At 43.0% G+C, this 14,718-nt stretch overlaps 1 protein-coding gene across 2 annotated transcripts in view; it reads right to left on the bottom strand.

Annotated features, from left to right (window-relative positions):
- The window catches only part of BMPER (BMP binding endothelial regulator), a 231,279-nt gene that overhangs the window by 60,052 nt on the left and 156,509 nt on the right, over nt 1–14,718 (bottom strand). Inside the window, exons 12-13 of one of the 2 annotated variants that reach the window (XM_058569040.1) lie at nt 14,326–14,655; nt 8,589–8,925 (exon numbers count right to left, since the gene is read on the bottom strand). In XM_058569040.1, the coding sequence (XP_058425023.1) occupies nt 8,589–8,925; nt 14,326–14,655 (667 nt within the window). The remainder of the gene's footprint in view (nt 1–8,588; nt 8,926–14,325; nt 14,656–14,718) is intronic. The other variant, XM_058569050.1, reaches the window with a different exon arrangement.

Below are 14,718 nucleotides of genomic sequence, written 5' to 3'. Positions count from 1 at the left end.
GTAACAAATTTAGTGGCTTAAACAATAAATTTTGTGGTTTAAAACAACAGACATTTATTACCTCAGTTTCTGTGGATCAGGAATCGAGGCATGGACACTGTTCAGGATCTCGCACGGCTGCAATCAAGGTGTTAACTGGGGCTGTGGTCTCATCTGAACCTCGACTGGGGAACTATCTGCTTCTAAGCTCACGTGGTTGTTGGCAGCATACTCATCACTTTCTAAAAGCATCACTCATGGCAGCCTCTTTTCTGGTCTTCAAACAGGCCACACTCGTGCCAGCATCAGGGCCTGCCCTTCCACCTGCCCGTGATGAGCCTCCTCACCAGGCCTTCCCATCCACAGTGGACCCCACTCAAAGGACAGCTCCTTACAAAGGCTTTTCCTGTCCACCTAATTCAAAGTTGGCTGCGGCCCAGCCCACCCTCTCACATCACCCCATTTCCTCCATTACTCCTCACAATTGGCAATGACCTTGTTTCTTATTTACAGTTTTCTGCCCACACTAGACTACCAGCTCTCTGAAGGAAGAGTTTTTGTCTCTCTTGTTCAGTTCCAAATTGCCACACCTATGACAGTACACGGCACATAGCAGGTGCTCAGTTGAAACTTGTAAAAGGAGTGAATTCAGTAATTAATGAAACCCGCCTCCAAAAGCTCACAGCAGAAGCAAGATCTTTAAAAACCTGAGTGGACAGTCATAGACTCTGAGAGCAGCCAGGCGGCTCTTGCCAAGTTCTCTGAGAGAGACCCAAGACCAGGCGTCCTGTCAGGCTGGCTGCTCAGGTTCCACGGGTGGCCTGGAATGAGTCCCCTCACCTCTGGGTGCCCCAACTAGCTAAACAGTGAAATGAGGAAAACACTACTCATGTCAGCTTCACTCTCATGGATAGAAAGGACTTTACACCCATAAATAGTGAAAATATAATGAAGTTACACCAGACTGCCTCCTGTTCACCAAGAAGTAATCAAGAAGTCCCCTAAGCAGCCAAGAGAGATGCTACAAAATAATTAGTGTTTTACCTGCTACAATGACACTCATTCAAATCAGTGTTCAAAAGCCTCATCCCAGAATGTAATTTTCTGAGGAGAAACACTGCAGGATTCTAGGAAGTTAATGCTGAAAATAAACTCAAAGCTAAAATTAAAACCAAATTGAAATTACATTTAACCTTGAGCCAGGCAGGTTGTGTAGTGAAGAATTAACCTTGCTTAAAGAGAGTTCTGGCCTTGCCTTTGGCTGCTGGGGGGTGATCTCTAGGCCCCCGGAATGTCCCGCCTGACAGGAGTGTCTTTTTTTGGCCTGGGGGCTTTGCCCACCAGACACCCTAACGATGTGATTTATGATGGGGGGTATGGACCACATGATAATGTCTCAACCTCCAGAGGAACTGGAGACTAAAGGCATGAGCATAACCTCCAGAAGAGGCTGGAGACTAAAGGTTGGCCACACAGGCAGCAGGTGATGTAGTCCCAATAAAAATTCTGGACACCAAAGTCTCAGGTGAACTTCCCTGCTTGGAAATACCCCACGAATAGTGTCACACATGTGACCAAGAGGCATTAACGCCAGTCTGAGACTCCATGGTAGAGGACAGTGGAAGCTCCATGTTTTCATCTCTCCTCGACTCTGCCCTATAGCATCTCTTCCAATTTTAATCTGCATGCTTTCCCCACAATAAACCACAACCTCGAGGGTAACAGCATTCAGTGACTTCTGTGAGCCCTTCTAGAAAGGGTGCTTTCTCGACCCTAAGGGTGGTTTTGGGAATGCCTCCAAACCAGTAATGTCAGAAGTAAGGGTGGTCTGGTGTGGACTGGCTCCCTCTAACTTCGTAGTTGGCTAACTGTACAGTCGATCTAAACTCTCCTTAGAGGTTAACTGCCTATTAAGATAGGTACAGTTTTCTTTGTTTCTTCTTTAAAGGATAGCGTTTGTCTCTTTTTGACATGAAAATTTAAACATGAGAAGATTTTACATTTGGATAAAATGATATCCCAGCATCCTCTTTCCTTTTTAAGAGTACTCATATCATTTTTTCTGCTTTGGCTCCAAGAAAATTAGACTGACCAGCAAGAGACCTTCTGAGCTGAAATCTGGCAGCTGGAAGGCAATTGAAGGCCTTTTTGGGGGGTCACTTTGGTGGATCAAACAGGGAAGAATCTACCTGTGGCTAGGGTGAGGAAGAAAGAATAGAAAGTTGAAGGGAAACCACAATAAGGCTTTCGTTCCAACCTAGCAGAAGGCTCAGGGCCAGGGACAAAGCAGAAGGAATGTGACTCCTCAACGAGAATGCTAAGTGCATTGCAGAGGGCCACTTGGCCTTGGCAAGATCACCCCGTTGGAGGTCAGTTGTTGTGCCTCCATGGGAGGAGGCTAATTTGAGGTCCAAAGCCAACTCCAAGAGGCCAACACAGAGGCATCTGTGGATCAAAATATTGCATAAGAAGATGGCAAGGCCAAGTACTAGCTAAGGGATAGAAGAGGAGCTGGGACATCCAAGTGGCTTACAAGTAAATTGTGAGTAGGCAGAGGTAGATGCTGATATTCAGAGCCATTGACAATCACAGTAGTCGATTCACGCAGAAGTGTTGACAGTTCTTGGAGGATCAAAGGTGGACCAGGCTCTGCTCACTCTGACTAGTCTATTCTTTAAAAGGACAGAGGTGCACGCACACTCTGACTATAAGTGTATAATTGAGTGTGGGGATAGAGACCTAAGCTGGACTTGGAATTGGAGGTAGCAGGGGTCACAAGTAGATCAGAGAGAATGAAGATGAGAGACAAGGTAGGAAATGAGCTAAGAAACATTTCCTGAGAGCAGTCCTTCCAAGGGTGATGCTGGGTGAAAAACAAAAGGGTAGAAGACATTCGCCATTCCCCAGTGAACCTAAACTCCAGTGCTGGAGAGAGACAATGGCAGTGCAGTATAGTATATGTGCTAATGATGATAAACACAATCAGCACATCTAAGAAACTAAAGAAAGGACATGTAGAGGCCTGGGATGAAATTTGAGCCATACTTTTAGCTTGAATCAATGTAGAAAATGAGGGCATCTCAGGCAGGGGAATGACATGGACCCAGAGGCAGCAATGTGCATTGCATATTTAGATACAGTGAAAGGAGTAGCCTAAGGCAGAAGTTAAAAATAAAGGTGCTGGAGGAGGAGCTGACGAGTAGGGAAAACATTTTAATTTTATTTATTTATTTATTTTTTCCCCCAAAGCCCCAGTACGTAGTTGTATGTCATAGCTGCACATCCTTCTGGTTGCTGTATGTGGGACGCGGCCTCAGCATGGCCGGAGAAGTGGTGCGTCGGTGCGCGCCCGGGATCTGAACCCCGGGCCGCCAGCAGCGGAGCACGCGCACTTAACCGCTAAGCCACGGGGCCAGCCCTAGGGAAAACATTTTGAACTTTAAGGTTGGACTTGTAAGGGCTGCAGTCTGATAGGTGGTACAACTGAGGTGTCTACTGCCACTTGGTGTCAGCATACCTTAATTACAGATTCAGAGTGACTACTCGTCCTGAATGTTTAGTTTGCCAAAGGAAAAATAAAAAGGGAAACCTACAATGTCACACTTTAAAATGAACAACTCATTTGATTTAGGACTCTAGTTCTAATGGCAATTTGAGACAAGTCATTAAAAGATGTAAACAGAAATGTTCCAAGCATTTCTTCTTTGAAGCAAGGGAAGATTGACTTATTTTAATTATAGAATAGCAGTTAGCTTTATGTGATTTTCTCATACACAAACACGCACAGATAAAGTCTGCACTCCTTGCCTGGATCTCTCCTCTTGCTGTATAATAAATGGTTAGTTTCCTTTACAGGATAACACAAAGAGGGTCATCCATGAAGCCTGTGATCTTCCCCTGGAAGGGAGCCACTGGTAATCCCAGGAAGCCAGTATATCCAATACCATGGTGCTGTTGGAGTTCCAATGTTCTCCTGCGCTACCTCCCACCTCCTACCTCCCAGTACCTCAGCGGGAAGGACACATCTGTGAATCCTCTGGCATTACTTCAATTCCTTACAGCTGTAAAAACCACTGCGTGGAAAGAAAAGAACATTTCCTAGACTGGGAATCCCCAGACACTTTCCCAAACTGAACAAGTGAACAGAGTTTTCACTTGGTGAATTATACCCCATTAAGGAGAGTGGAAAGAGGAAAACTGTCCTGAGGTGGCTGTGGTCTGTAAACGTCTGGGCTTCGCCGCAGTTCATATTCATTTTTCCAACTTCTCTGAAATGTGGGTCTGCCCTGACTTAACAGGCCTGCTTTGCTGGCAAGTTATACTTACTTGCAAACGTTTCATCCAAGATTTGGGTCTGATTTGAGTTAGAGAAAAGATTTGAGTTAGAGAAAAAGCCAATTGCTAGTGTTTCATCCACCAGCCCAAGGTGTATGGGGTCTTCTCTTTCCACAGTTTGGCCCACACAGCCCATCTCCTCACCTCTCTCTGTGCCCCCAGCTACCTAAAGTTGGTCTTGTCAGTATGGCCTAAGTCCACAGTGGGGAAGGGATTTGATATTGGCCTTTGTGGTGGGCATCTGCCTAATCCTCCTGGAATTCTCAGTTGGCATCTGAGACACAAATGGAGAAGGCAACTTGAGGCTGGGAGAGGGATGTAAAAATGAGAAACGAGAACAGAGATGCAAGCACACTCAGCACTTTCCCCTTGGGGGGGGGGGGGCTACGTTTGAATCCAAACGATTTCACATGAATTTCTCCACAGCATACTACCTCGCTAGCTACCAGGAATTTCTCCATAACACACCAGAGAGGGATCATGCAAACAATTATTAAAGGGGATTATCTAATTTAAGGACAAGTCAATTAGCAGCCTTAGGACTTAAGGCACGTTATCAACGCAGCCAGTTAAAATTTTTATGTGATTCATAATTAAATTATTTTGCACCCAAACATATTCAATTAATTAATTAAACCAAACTATGCTGATCACAAAGATTTTAATTAAATATTACATTTTTACACCAAATGAGGCCATGATGAGTGGAACTGATTTGTCAATAAAAATTAGCAAAACATAAAAAGTTTCCCAAAAAAGAAAAAAAGTCTTGGCTAATATGTAGTCATTTCTTATTCATTTACAAAGTTTTTCAAGTTTTTAGACAATAGACAGTTTACTATTAAAAATATGGAACTGGGTAAAAGACCAAAATAAAATTGGAGTTTTAAATCCTCGACATCTCAAAAGTAAATTCTAATTCAGAGAAATTAGAATTATTATTTTGACCTTATAAGAAGAGCTATCTTATGTTTATAATAGGATTTGCCCTGTGGAATTTGTCATATGATTAAGGACATCCAAGAGAGGTAATATTTCGTCAGAGAAATATCTTCTTTGCTCTCTCCTTTTTCTGTTACAAACACAGTGACGCTTGGAAGTTTGCATGTGTATGTTATGCAGCTTTATTCTTTGTCCTTAAAGGAAAATACAGATATTTCTTTGGAGGATGAGGAGAAAATGAAAGGAATCAACTTCATATTCAATTTATGTATATGACCCTCCACGATATCAACGCAAATCTCTTTAGTCCTACAACAACTCATAAAAAAGGTCACAGCCATGGTCCTGATTGTGTTTTCAGGTTCATTTTAGAAATTCTACCAATGATATAAAATATACAGGTAAAAATTTCTTTGTGTGGAATGTCACATAATTGCTAGTTTCTTCCTTATTCTTTTCAATATTATTTAAATGTTGTACAATGAAAATCTATTATTCTTATAAGACAAAAACAACAAATTTTTTTTAAAGGATTGCAATGTAGTCTTCATTTACACTGCCTCATTTAGTGTCATGAAAGACAAACGGTTCATTTTCAAATTGTCCCACAGATTCATCAGTCAGAATCTATCTAATCAGTTCTCCACATTGAGAGCAAGAGAAGATACCGACAATCAGAAAGATAAGTGGCTGAGCCGGGGGCAAGATTCTCCATAGAAAGGAAGAGACACAGGACAACAGCACACCGTGCCAGGACTGCCCGTCCACCGTGTGCCAGCGTGGCACTGTCCATTGACCTCAGTCCTCAGAGGAACCACCACCAGGCAGTTACTGTCATACCTGTTCTATAGATAAAGAACCTGAACTCAGCTAGCTACCAGGGTCACACAGCTAGAAAGCAGCAAAGCTGAGATTAGGTCCAGCTTGCAATCACCCAACACATTCTCTGTCCATTGTTTCCTAAAGCCTGCTAAGGTTTAGTCCTTGTTGGAGATCCCCTGAGAACAGAATTACCTTTCCATGTTGACCTTGTTTATTTTTTTTCTCCTGCCACATGTGTGCTTGGAAGAAAGGAAGAAACCCAGGATCTACCCAACATTGGCCACCCTCACTTGAAAATGCAGGAAGATGCGCCTCTCGGTTAGGAAGTGAGATAATCAGCAGGGTGCATGACAGGCAGGATTGTCCAGCTTTACCCTCCTGAGCTCCCCTGCCTCTTCCAGGAAGGAGTGGCTGGCCGTGGAATGGTGCTCTGCCACTACACCATGCTGGGCAGAACACGAGCTCACCTCCCACCACATCCCACCCTCCAAACCTCAGTGCACAAAGATCCCAAGAGTGTTCTTGTAAGCTCCCCAACTCAGTGCATCAAGCCCGTTACACAAACAAGCGACCCCTACTAAGCTGCTGTAGCAACTTTCAAGGGAAGAAGGTGAGCATCTGCCTGGCCACCTAACAATTCCAGTTCTCTCTGTTCATGTCAAAGTTGTTTCTCACAACTCCTGCCAAGGGGCTCATCATATTCCTGCTTGCAGTCCAGGGATCATGATACAAAATAAATCACCAAAGGGAAAAGAAATAGAAATTTGCAAAAAGAGACTAATCTCTGCAGGCCTGCTCTCCAGTTTTTGTTTTCAAGACATTCCTTTGAAATGGGATAAAAACCAAAGGTGTAGACTGCTGGGGCCCTGGGAGAAGTACACTCTTTCCCTTCTATTTTAGGCAGAGAAGGGTCCAATCTAAATCAGCAACAGGGGTAGAGGAGCTTCCAAAGGAGCTCTCGTTAATCATTTAATTAATAGAAGATACGATAGCACCAACAACTATAGGGCACTTACTACGTGCACATCCTGGTTGAGCACATGAGTTTATGCTCATAATCTCACTGAATCTGAATGACAACTATTCAAGGAAGGTTCTTCATTATCCCCACTTCACGGATAAGCAAAGTGAGATTTAGAGAGCTTGGATAATTATTCAAGGTTGTGGAGCTGAGCTAGATTCTTAGCCCTGGGAGACCCAAAGTTCTTAATTGCTATGCTCTACTGCTTCCCATCAGGCCTGCAAGTGATGGGTATTTAGATTCCCAATGAAGCCTGGTTTGTCTGTCTAGCTGCTTAACTCACTCCAATGTCTTACATTAAGATCTTTCCATTTCAACAGACAAGGGTGGAGTCAATCTAGGTGGTGGCACAGGGAGGAGAAAGAAGAGAACTCAGAGAGTTCAAATTATAACAGGAAAATGGCTTGAAAGAGCTCAATGGATGAGTTGGAGCCAAATGATTTGGCAGATACAGCCATGTTTAGGGATTTGTGATGACAGGGACAGTCCTTTTTCCACCCCACTTTGAATTTTATCTTTTATGTCTAAAGATCAAATTAAAAAAAAGATCACATTTAATGATAACTAAGGGAAATAAACTGGTGGCAATTAAAGAGTAAAAATAACTTCTCTGTGGCTTCAGACCACAGGAGTTTTCTCATTTTAAGAGGCACAGGCAAATCACTTAAATAGGGCCTTTTGAGCTGTGTTCATCTCATGTTTCCTCCCACACCCACGTTGGTTAAAGTTATAGACAGCCATAGCTTTCGAACTCATGGAATTGTGTAGTAAATGGAAGTATAACCAGGCCAAACTCATTGACTCACAAATGCAGCCTTGCAGCACAGAAGTCAAATGCAAGTCTCCTTTGTAACCAGTTGCTTTCTATGGAAGGGGGTTAATCAGAGTTCGAAAAGTTTACAGAATTCAAATTCTTCATGAGAGACCTTCCTTCCTCCATCCTCAAGCCCTGTTTCTACTCTCCGCTGACTCTGGACCCAAAGTCTCATAGTTGGCCAAGACCCAAGGAATCCTTTCTTCACTGCCTTGTTTTCCACATGCAGATTTGTTTTGGGTTAGATGATGAGGCAGACTTGAACTCTCCCTCACTCAAATACCCAAAGGCAGCCAGAGTGATTTGAGAGTCTCGCCTCTGCTCTATACCACTATGGTTTAGGCTAGAATTTGGGAAGCACTCCTCAATGTTAGAGTCAAGCTAGCACTTGGAAAAATCCTAGGTGTCACCAGCTTCCCAGTGAACCTGCAGACACAAAAACAGAATCAACTACAGGAAATAGCTCTGAAATACTTCCTGTAATTTCCTAATTTGGGACAAGATGTGGAACTGAGTCAAGACAAGATCAGTCTCAAGACAAGAAAGAAGTAAGAGAATTTACCCTGTGCTTCCGGAGCCCCTGTCTTGTATACTGAGATTTGATACACTCTGTTCCAAGGTCAAGTCTATCCATGGTCTGTAACCCAAACCCACCCCCCAGAACACTGTACTTACCGGTAGAAAGAGGCATAGTCCACAGTTGAGTGACAAGTCTGAAACTCCCAGGATTTGAGTTTCTGGCATTCTCGATGGGCTCGAAGCTTCACCTTCACTGTCCCTTGACACAGTTCAGGCACTGGTTTTCTCTGGGGTCTGTTGCAGAACTCATTGGACTCTACTCTCCAGGACTCGGCAAAATCATCCACATCAAACTTGAAGTTTCCATCTCCGCCAATTAAGTCATCACGCTTATGTCCATTGTAGTTGCCACAAAGACCACAGAGCTTGCCCTTGAGATGAGGAGCAGCCATGACTTCTACAAAACTGTCTCCATCCCAGGATATTTCCAAACCTAAAGGAAAAGGAGATCAACCACTCTTGAATCCACCAACGATTCCCAAGTGTATATATCCTTACACAGTATATATGACTATTCTCTAACATGCAACACTGTGGCTCTATTGAAATTCTTGGTTATTTTTTATTTTTATTACAAGGTTCAACCCAGAATAAATGACAAACTCTTCTGGTCAGTTTTTCTTTATGTCTCAAGTATGTGTTGGAAGCTTTCCTTACTGTTCTCCTGGTAATACCCAGGTAGTGCCTGAGGCCCCCAGTGAATGGATGAACTAGGTACCAGTTCTCTGGCATGAACACTAAGAGAACAACTACAATAGGTTGATGTGCATTTCTGCCCTAGGACTTCTCCTTATTCATTGTCACTGTCTCCTAAGAGTGACAACCACAGAGAAAGTCTCTATTTAACAGAAAAAGAGAAAGTCCCCCCATGTGTGTGTTTTTTTAATCTTACCCTCTTGGGTTTCTGACAAAACCTAATCTTTCATTTAGCCTGACCTGAGCCTCTGGAAAGAGTGACATGACTCTCCTCCTAGAAGACTTTTGCCTTTGTTCCTGAAGTATCAAGAATAGGCTGATGAACAAATGTTCAGAAGATGCTCAGAAGTTAGGGGATAAGGTGGTGATGGGAAAGGAGAAAGATGAGGGGAGGGAGGGAAGAAGGGAGGGAGGAGGGATTGGATCTTGTCTGGATATGAAATTGGCATGAGGCAACATCAGAGTGATGTAAGATCAGTAAGAAACACCCAGAAGTAAGATTCTAAAGCCAATATTCCCTAAGTTTGGGTATGATCCAAGAGGAGAGAAGGCTGGCCAAATAACGTTCCTGTGAGTAGGCCACACAACTTCCACAAGAAAGAGTTACAGATCCACTTTAGGGAGAGTTATTGGTAGAATAAACCAGTGGTCTAAAACTGGATTTCTCAAGATATAAACAGAAAGGCCCATATGGAAATCACTGTATGGTAAATGAAAGGAATGGAAGCATTCTTAGTCCAAGAAAAATGGTAGAGAAGATTTCTTGGTTGGGAGAAGAAGCTGGGTTCAGATAAGCAATTAAATAGAGTCAGGTAAAGAAGCAAGAAATAAGGTCATAAGAAAGTCTCTCTTGGGAGTTATTTGGTGAAGAGAAGACAGTGATGGGACACGGTGATCGGAGAAAGCACACCGTTACAATACCCAGACACTGGGCTGACCTCCCATGTGTGTACCTCTGTGAGAAGATGGTGTCAACTCTGAGAACCACAGCTATCACATAAAATGATTGATGTTTCTTCATACCCTATCATCTAACACATCATCTGGCACATAGTACAAACTCACTAAATGAAGGAATTAATACATTGCAAATTGATACACTGAATCTGTAAAGCCAAAGAAATCGTGAATTTCATGCTTGTTAAAACACTGAAATAACAATTTTTTTAAAAGACAAGCAAACTATAATATGATTTGTAATATACTCTCTAAGGTATAGAAGAAACTTGATCTCACAAGCCTGTAGCCAGGCAGCTGCCCAGCAACAGAAATGAGAGGAGAAAATCAATTTCCTTCAAGACTCTAACTTTTAGAGCATAATTCCAAAGATTTTTTATATTGCAAAATTTTCCAAACTACACACCTCTTTCCTAGACAGCAGGCTAATACTATTCTTCCAAGTGTCACAATGGTTGAGAATTTACATCCAAAGGAACTCCAACATAATTACTGACAATGATTTAATAAATCTGAGACTTTGGGCAACTGAGTTGGTGGGAATTCAACTCACAGTGAACAAGCCAATCATTGTGTTCTTTCTCTGTAATGGACTGATAGTCCATGCATGCTTGGGAAGATGCAGACCCACTGTGTTCTCTGTAAACTCTTCTCAAAATTCTTCACACCTCCTTTGTAAAACATGGTCCCCAAAGTAAGAGAATAATTTGTAATTCTCTCTCTTTTACTCCTATTTTCTTTGTTATTATTATATTAAAAGGATTTTCATGGACCAATGCTAGGCTTCACATTGTGGAGGGATGACTTACACAACTACAGATGCCTTTATCTATGGCTGTATCATATACATCTGTGTTTTTTTACCCTTTACATGAGTAAAATCTATGCAAAGTAGATTACAGTAGTGAAGGCAAAAAATCTAAGTTGTAATTGAAGAAATTGCTCTTCCAAAAAGATATTTTAAATAGGCATCTTATGAGAAGAAAACATTGTGGAAGTGTTTGAGGGGCTGGGGTTACTCCTCTCTGCTGCTGGGATGTTTCCCAATTCTCTGCATGGGAAATGGGGTAGAAATAACTGGCCGAGTCAGAAGGCTCAGGCTGAAGCATATGTCCCATCTGGGGCTGTGAGCAGCAGCCACATTCCTTCCACTGTAGGAAGAGCCTTCCAATTTTCCCTTCTCACCAGTGAATGTTTTACCAACTTGTTCATCACCCTTCAAATGTGTGACCTGGCTCCGGTCCACTAGTTTTGGGGGGAGGAGAGAAACTGTTGTTCCTGTATTTTGTGGTTGTTTTTGTTTGTTTTGCTTTTTGGTTGTTATTGTTGCTTTTGCTGTTGTCCACTTAAAGGGGCGAGGAGGTGCAAAATCTGTAGTCATATCGTAATGATGCTTAAAAATGGGTGGCTTTTCGGTTCAGATTTTACACCGGGGTTCGGGGGGCAGAAATACATATACATATATATGTACATATATATATATAAGGCCTACTTATATACATATATATATACTATATACATATATATATACATATATATGTATATGATGTATATGATGTTCACTGATGAAGTGAACAGATGTCAGAAAGGAAATATTTTTAAATTATTTGCTAAGTGCTGAGAGTGGGGGTGGGGAGTGTGATGGGGGTGGACAGTGCTTTCTCAAGCTCCTAAGCCTCACTTTGTGCCTGCTGCACTGCCCTTGTTGTTATTAGGTGAGCAGCTACAGACTAATTCCACCCAAGCTACACGGCCACCTGTGCTCCTCTGCCAAACGATTCCATCACGAAGTGCTGAGTCCATAAACCACAGGAGCAAAGAGTCTTTCCTCCCCGTTTCCCATCCTCCAGCTGCAGGCTTGATTTAAGCTGTTATTTTGAAGAAAGTGTCCTTTGATCATATGAGCTTATAAAACAAAAAAAAATCTATGGAAGAAGAACACTCCAAGGATAGATATACTGTGATATTTTAAATAGACAATCAATAGGTGATAAAAAGAAACTATCCCTAAGGGGTAGTACAAACTGAGATTGGTAGACCAGAGTGGAAAAAACTATTGTCTGGAAATGGAATTGTTCCATTCAAAGGATAATCTCAAAGCAAGTTTACTGCCCAGAGGAATACATTTCTTCCCCAGGAAGCAGAAAGCTTGTGCGCTTCGCGTGCTACAGGAAATTGTCCAGCTGGGTATTAAGGGCGCCACATAAATTACTTGCGTCGCGGTAAGAGAGATGGAAAAACAAAAGAAATTGTAAAACTGAGTTCAAGGCCTAGAAGAGTTAAATCCACTAATCTAATTACGGTATTTATGATCTATTATTGTTTTCTTAGCAGCTTTATCCTTTTGCTCATTTTTACATTTGGAATCCTTACAAAGAGTACACTTATTCCATAAGGTATTACCAGCTGTAAGTGGAACAGTATCGAACCTCCTAGACTGTTAGCAATCTTCGAGTATCCAGGATCCCTTTGAGGATTGGGCTATGGTCGACTAATAATTTCCATATCAGTATAATCCATTGTGTTCAGCTGGCTTGCAAACAGATAGGCAAGGTGCTTCTAATTAGTGCTGTGTAATAATGGGTCATCTTGTGCAAATTTTACTGGGAGCCACATTGCCTCCTTTAAAGGAATGAGCTGAGGCCTACTTCTGCAGAGTGCCACGTCATTTGAATAAAACAACAGGTGTCTGAATTTTCTAAGGAGAACTAATCCCCCTAAAGTTGAATGAATAGAGCTCTTCACATCTGCCACTTTCAAAGTGAAGAATGGGAATCCTTCCCTGTTTATACAATGTTCCAATACATTAATATTTAACATTCTCTCATTGAAACCACGTTATATTCTCTAAATAAAAGCTCCTTGGGCTTATCCTTGGCTTATTACCTTTGTTTAGCTAAGCTGGCATTCCATAGGCTCAAATCAATTTATCAAATATATTTTTGCTTGAATTGAAACAATTAACAAGGTTCTAAAGGTACAGCAGCGAATGTTCACTATAGTCCCTCAAAAGTGCCTGCTCTATCAAATGTTTCTCTTTTGGATCCATATTGTCTAAAGGAACTGGAACCCAACTGATGCTTTCACATGGTTAAATTTTCATCAACGCAAAAAGCAAGAAATATGGTGATTTCTTTAAACATGACGCTTAAAGAAATAGCATATGCCAGGAAAACATGCAGTCCAATATCCAACTGACAAAAAATATGCATTAACCAAAAGTAGCATGGAAGGAACCACACGTGATATAATAAAATGTGCAAATGAGCTGAATTCATTCTTTAGAGCTGCTATTGAAGGATTGATTCTGCTTCTAAGATGCCTCTCTTAGGTAGCATCTCACAGACAAAAATTCGAGCCTCACTGTACCCCTAGGAGTAACCTACTAGCAACCACGAACAGCTTGGCCTAGGGAGAATGTATCTGCCCATGGAGTGGAAATACAGAGTCCAGTGGGCCTCAGGCAACATGGGATGCTGAGAAAGGGCCTCAGTGACGAGTTCCATGTGCCCAAGGCTGGGGGAAGTGCTTTCAGAGCACTTCCCAAGCATCCTCCAGTGGGAGCCAATGGTTCTAGCCATCAGCTCAGCGAGCATCCTTCCCCAGGGTCAAGAATAGACAGACTGCTGGTCACAGGGTTCCATCATCTACACTCCCATCTGCACACCCACACGTTTGCAGTTTACTTCTGAGGGTTCTCCCCTTCTTGGACAGATGCTAACAAGGAAATACTCCTTCTCACAGATGTGAAACTGCACATTACTGGCTCAGCTGAGAGAGACACTGACAATTCCAAGCTGGACATCAATGGCCTAAAATAGCAGCAAAATATGAGAAAGAGGTTACTTGGAGAGCACACTGCTATTTTTGGAATGAGGATGGAAAGATGCTGGATGTCGTCAGATTTCCAGACTGGTGTGACTGGCGTCGGATTGCCAGGCTCCACGGTGTGCAAATTTCTCCAGCTATTTTGTGGCATCTTTGAGATCTCCCTTCAAAGCCCCGGTGAATGGGGATGAGGCAATGCCTGCAGTTGGAACATCTCTCTGCCTTCAAGTTTTCCTACACGGAGGAGGAGGACCCACAGCTCCTGAGCACTCAGGTGGTGTTGCTGTGCAGGTTGGTGAGGTAGAGGGAAGGGCCAGAGGGACACAGAAGCGACTTGCTTCTGGAAGCCCACCTGCTTTGGTCGTCACTTTCAAGAGGTAGCCATCCAGGTCGATGTGAAACTGCGGCGCCTGGCAGGGTAGCGCGATGCGCGAGCCGTTCCAGCGCACGGTCAGGTGCTGCTGGAGGCTGACGGTGCTCGCGCCCAGCACCAGGTCCACCGACTTGGTCCAGGAGAAGGAGCGGGTCCTGCGTGCATCGTTCTTCACCAGCACCTGAAAGGGCGAGGCAGGGGAGGAGCAGTCTTTCGTCAAAACGTACTGACATGTCCCCTGAAAGTTAAATGTCCGTCCGTCAAAAGTGTTGTAGTGGGGATCTCCGAATACCGTGCAAACGCCGGGCTCTGCGGATGAGTGAGAGACAAAAGCAGGGTCATAAACCGAGCGCAGGACTCAAAGAGAAGTCA

This window comes from Diceros bicornis, chromosome 3 (genome assembly GCF_020826845.1).
Source record: "Diceros bicornis minor isolate mBicDic1 chromosome 3, mDicBic1.mat.cur, whole genome shotgun sequence".
In the NCBI taxonomy this organism is placed as follows: domain Eukaryota; kingdom Metazoa; phylum Chordata; class Mammalia; order Perissodactyla; family Rhinocerotidae; genus Diceros; species Diceros bicornis.
The sequence above is the reverse complement of the archived record's forward strand: the minus strand, read 5'-3'. Positions and strand labels throughout refer to the sequence as shown.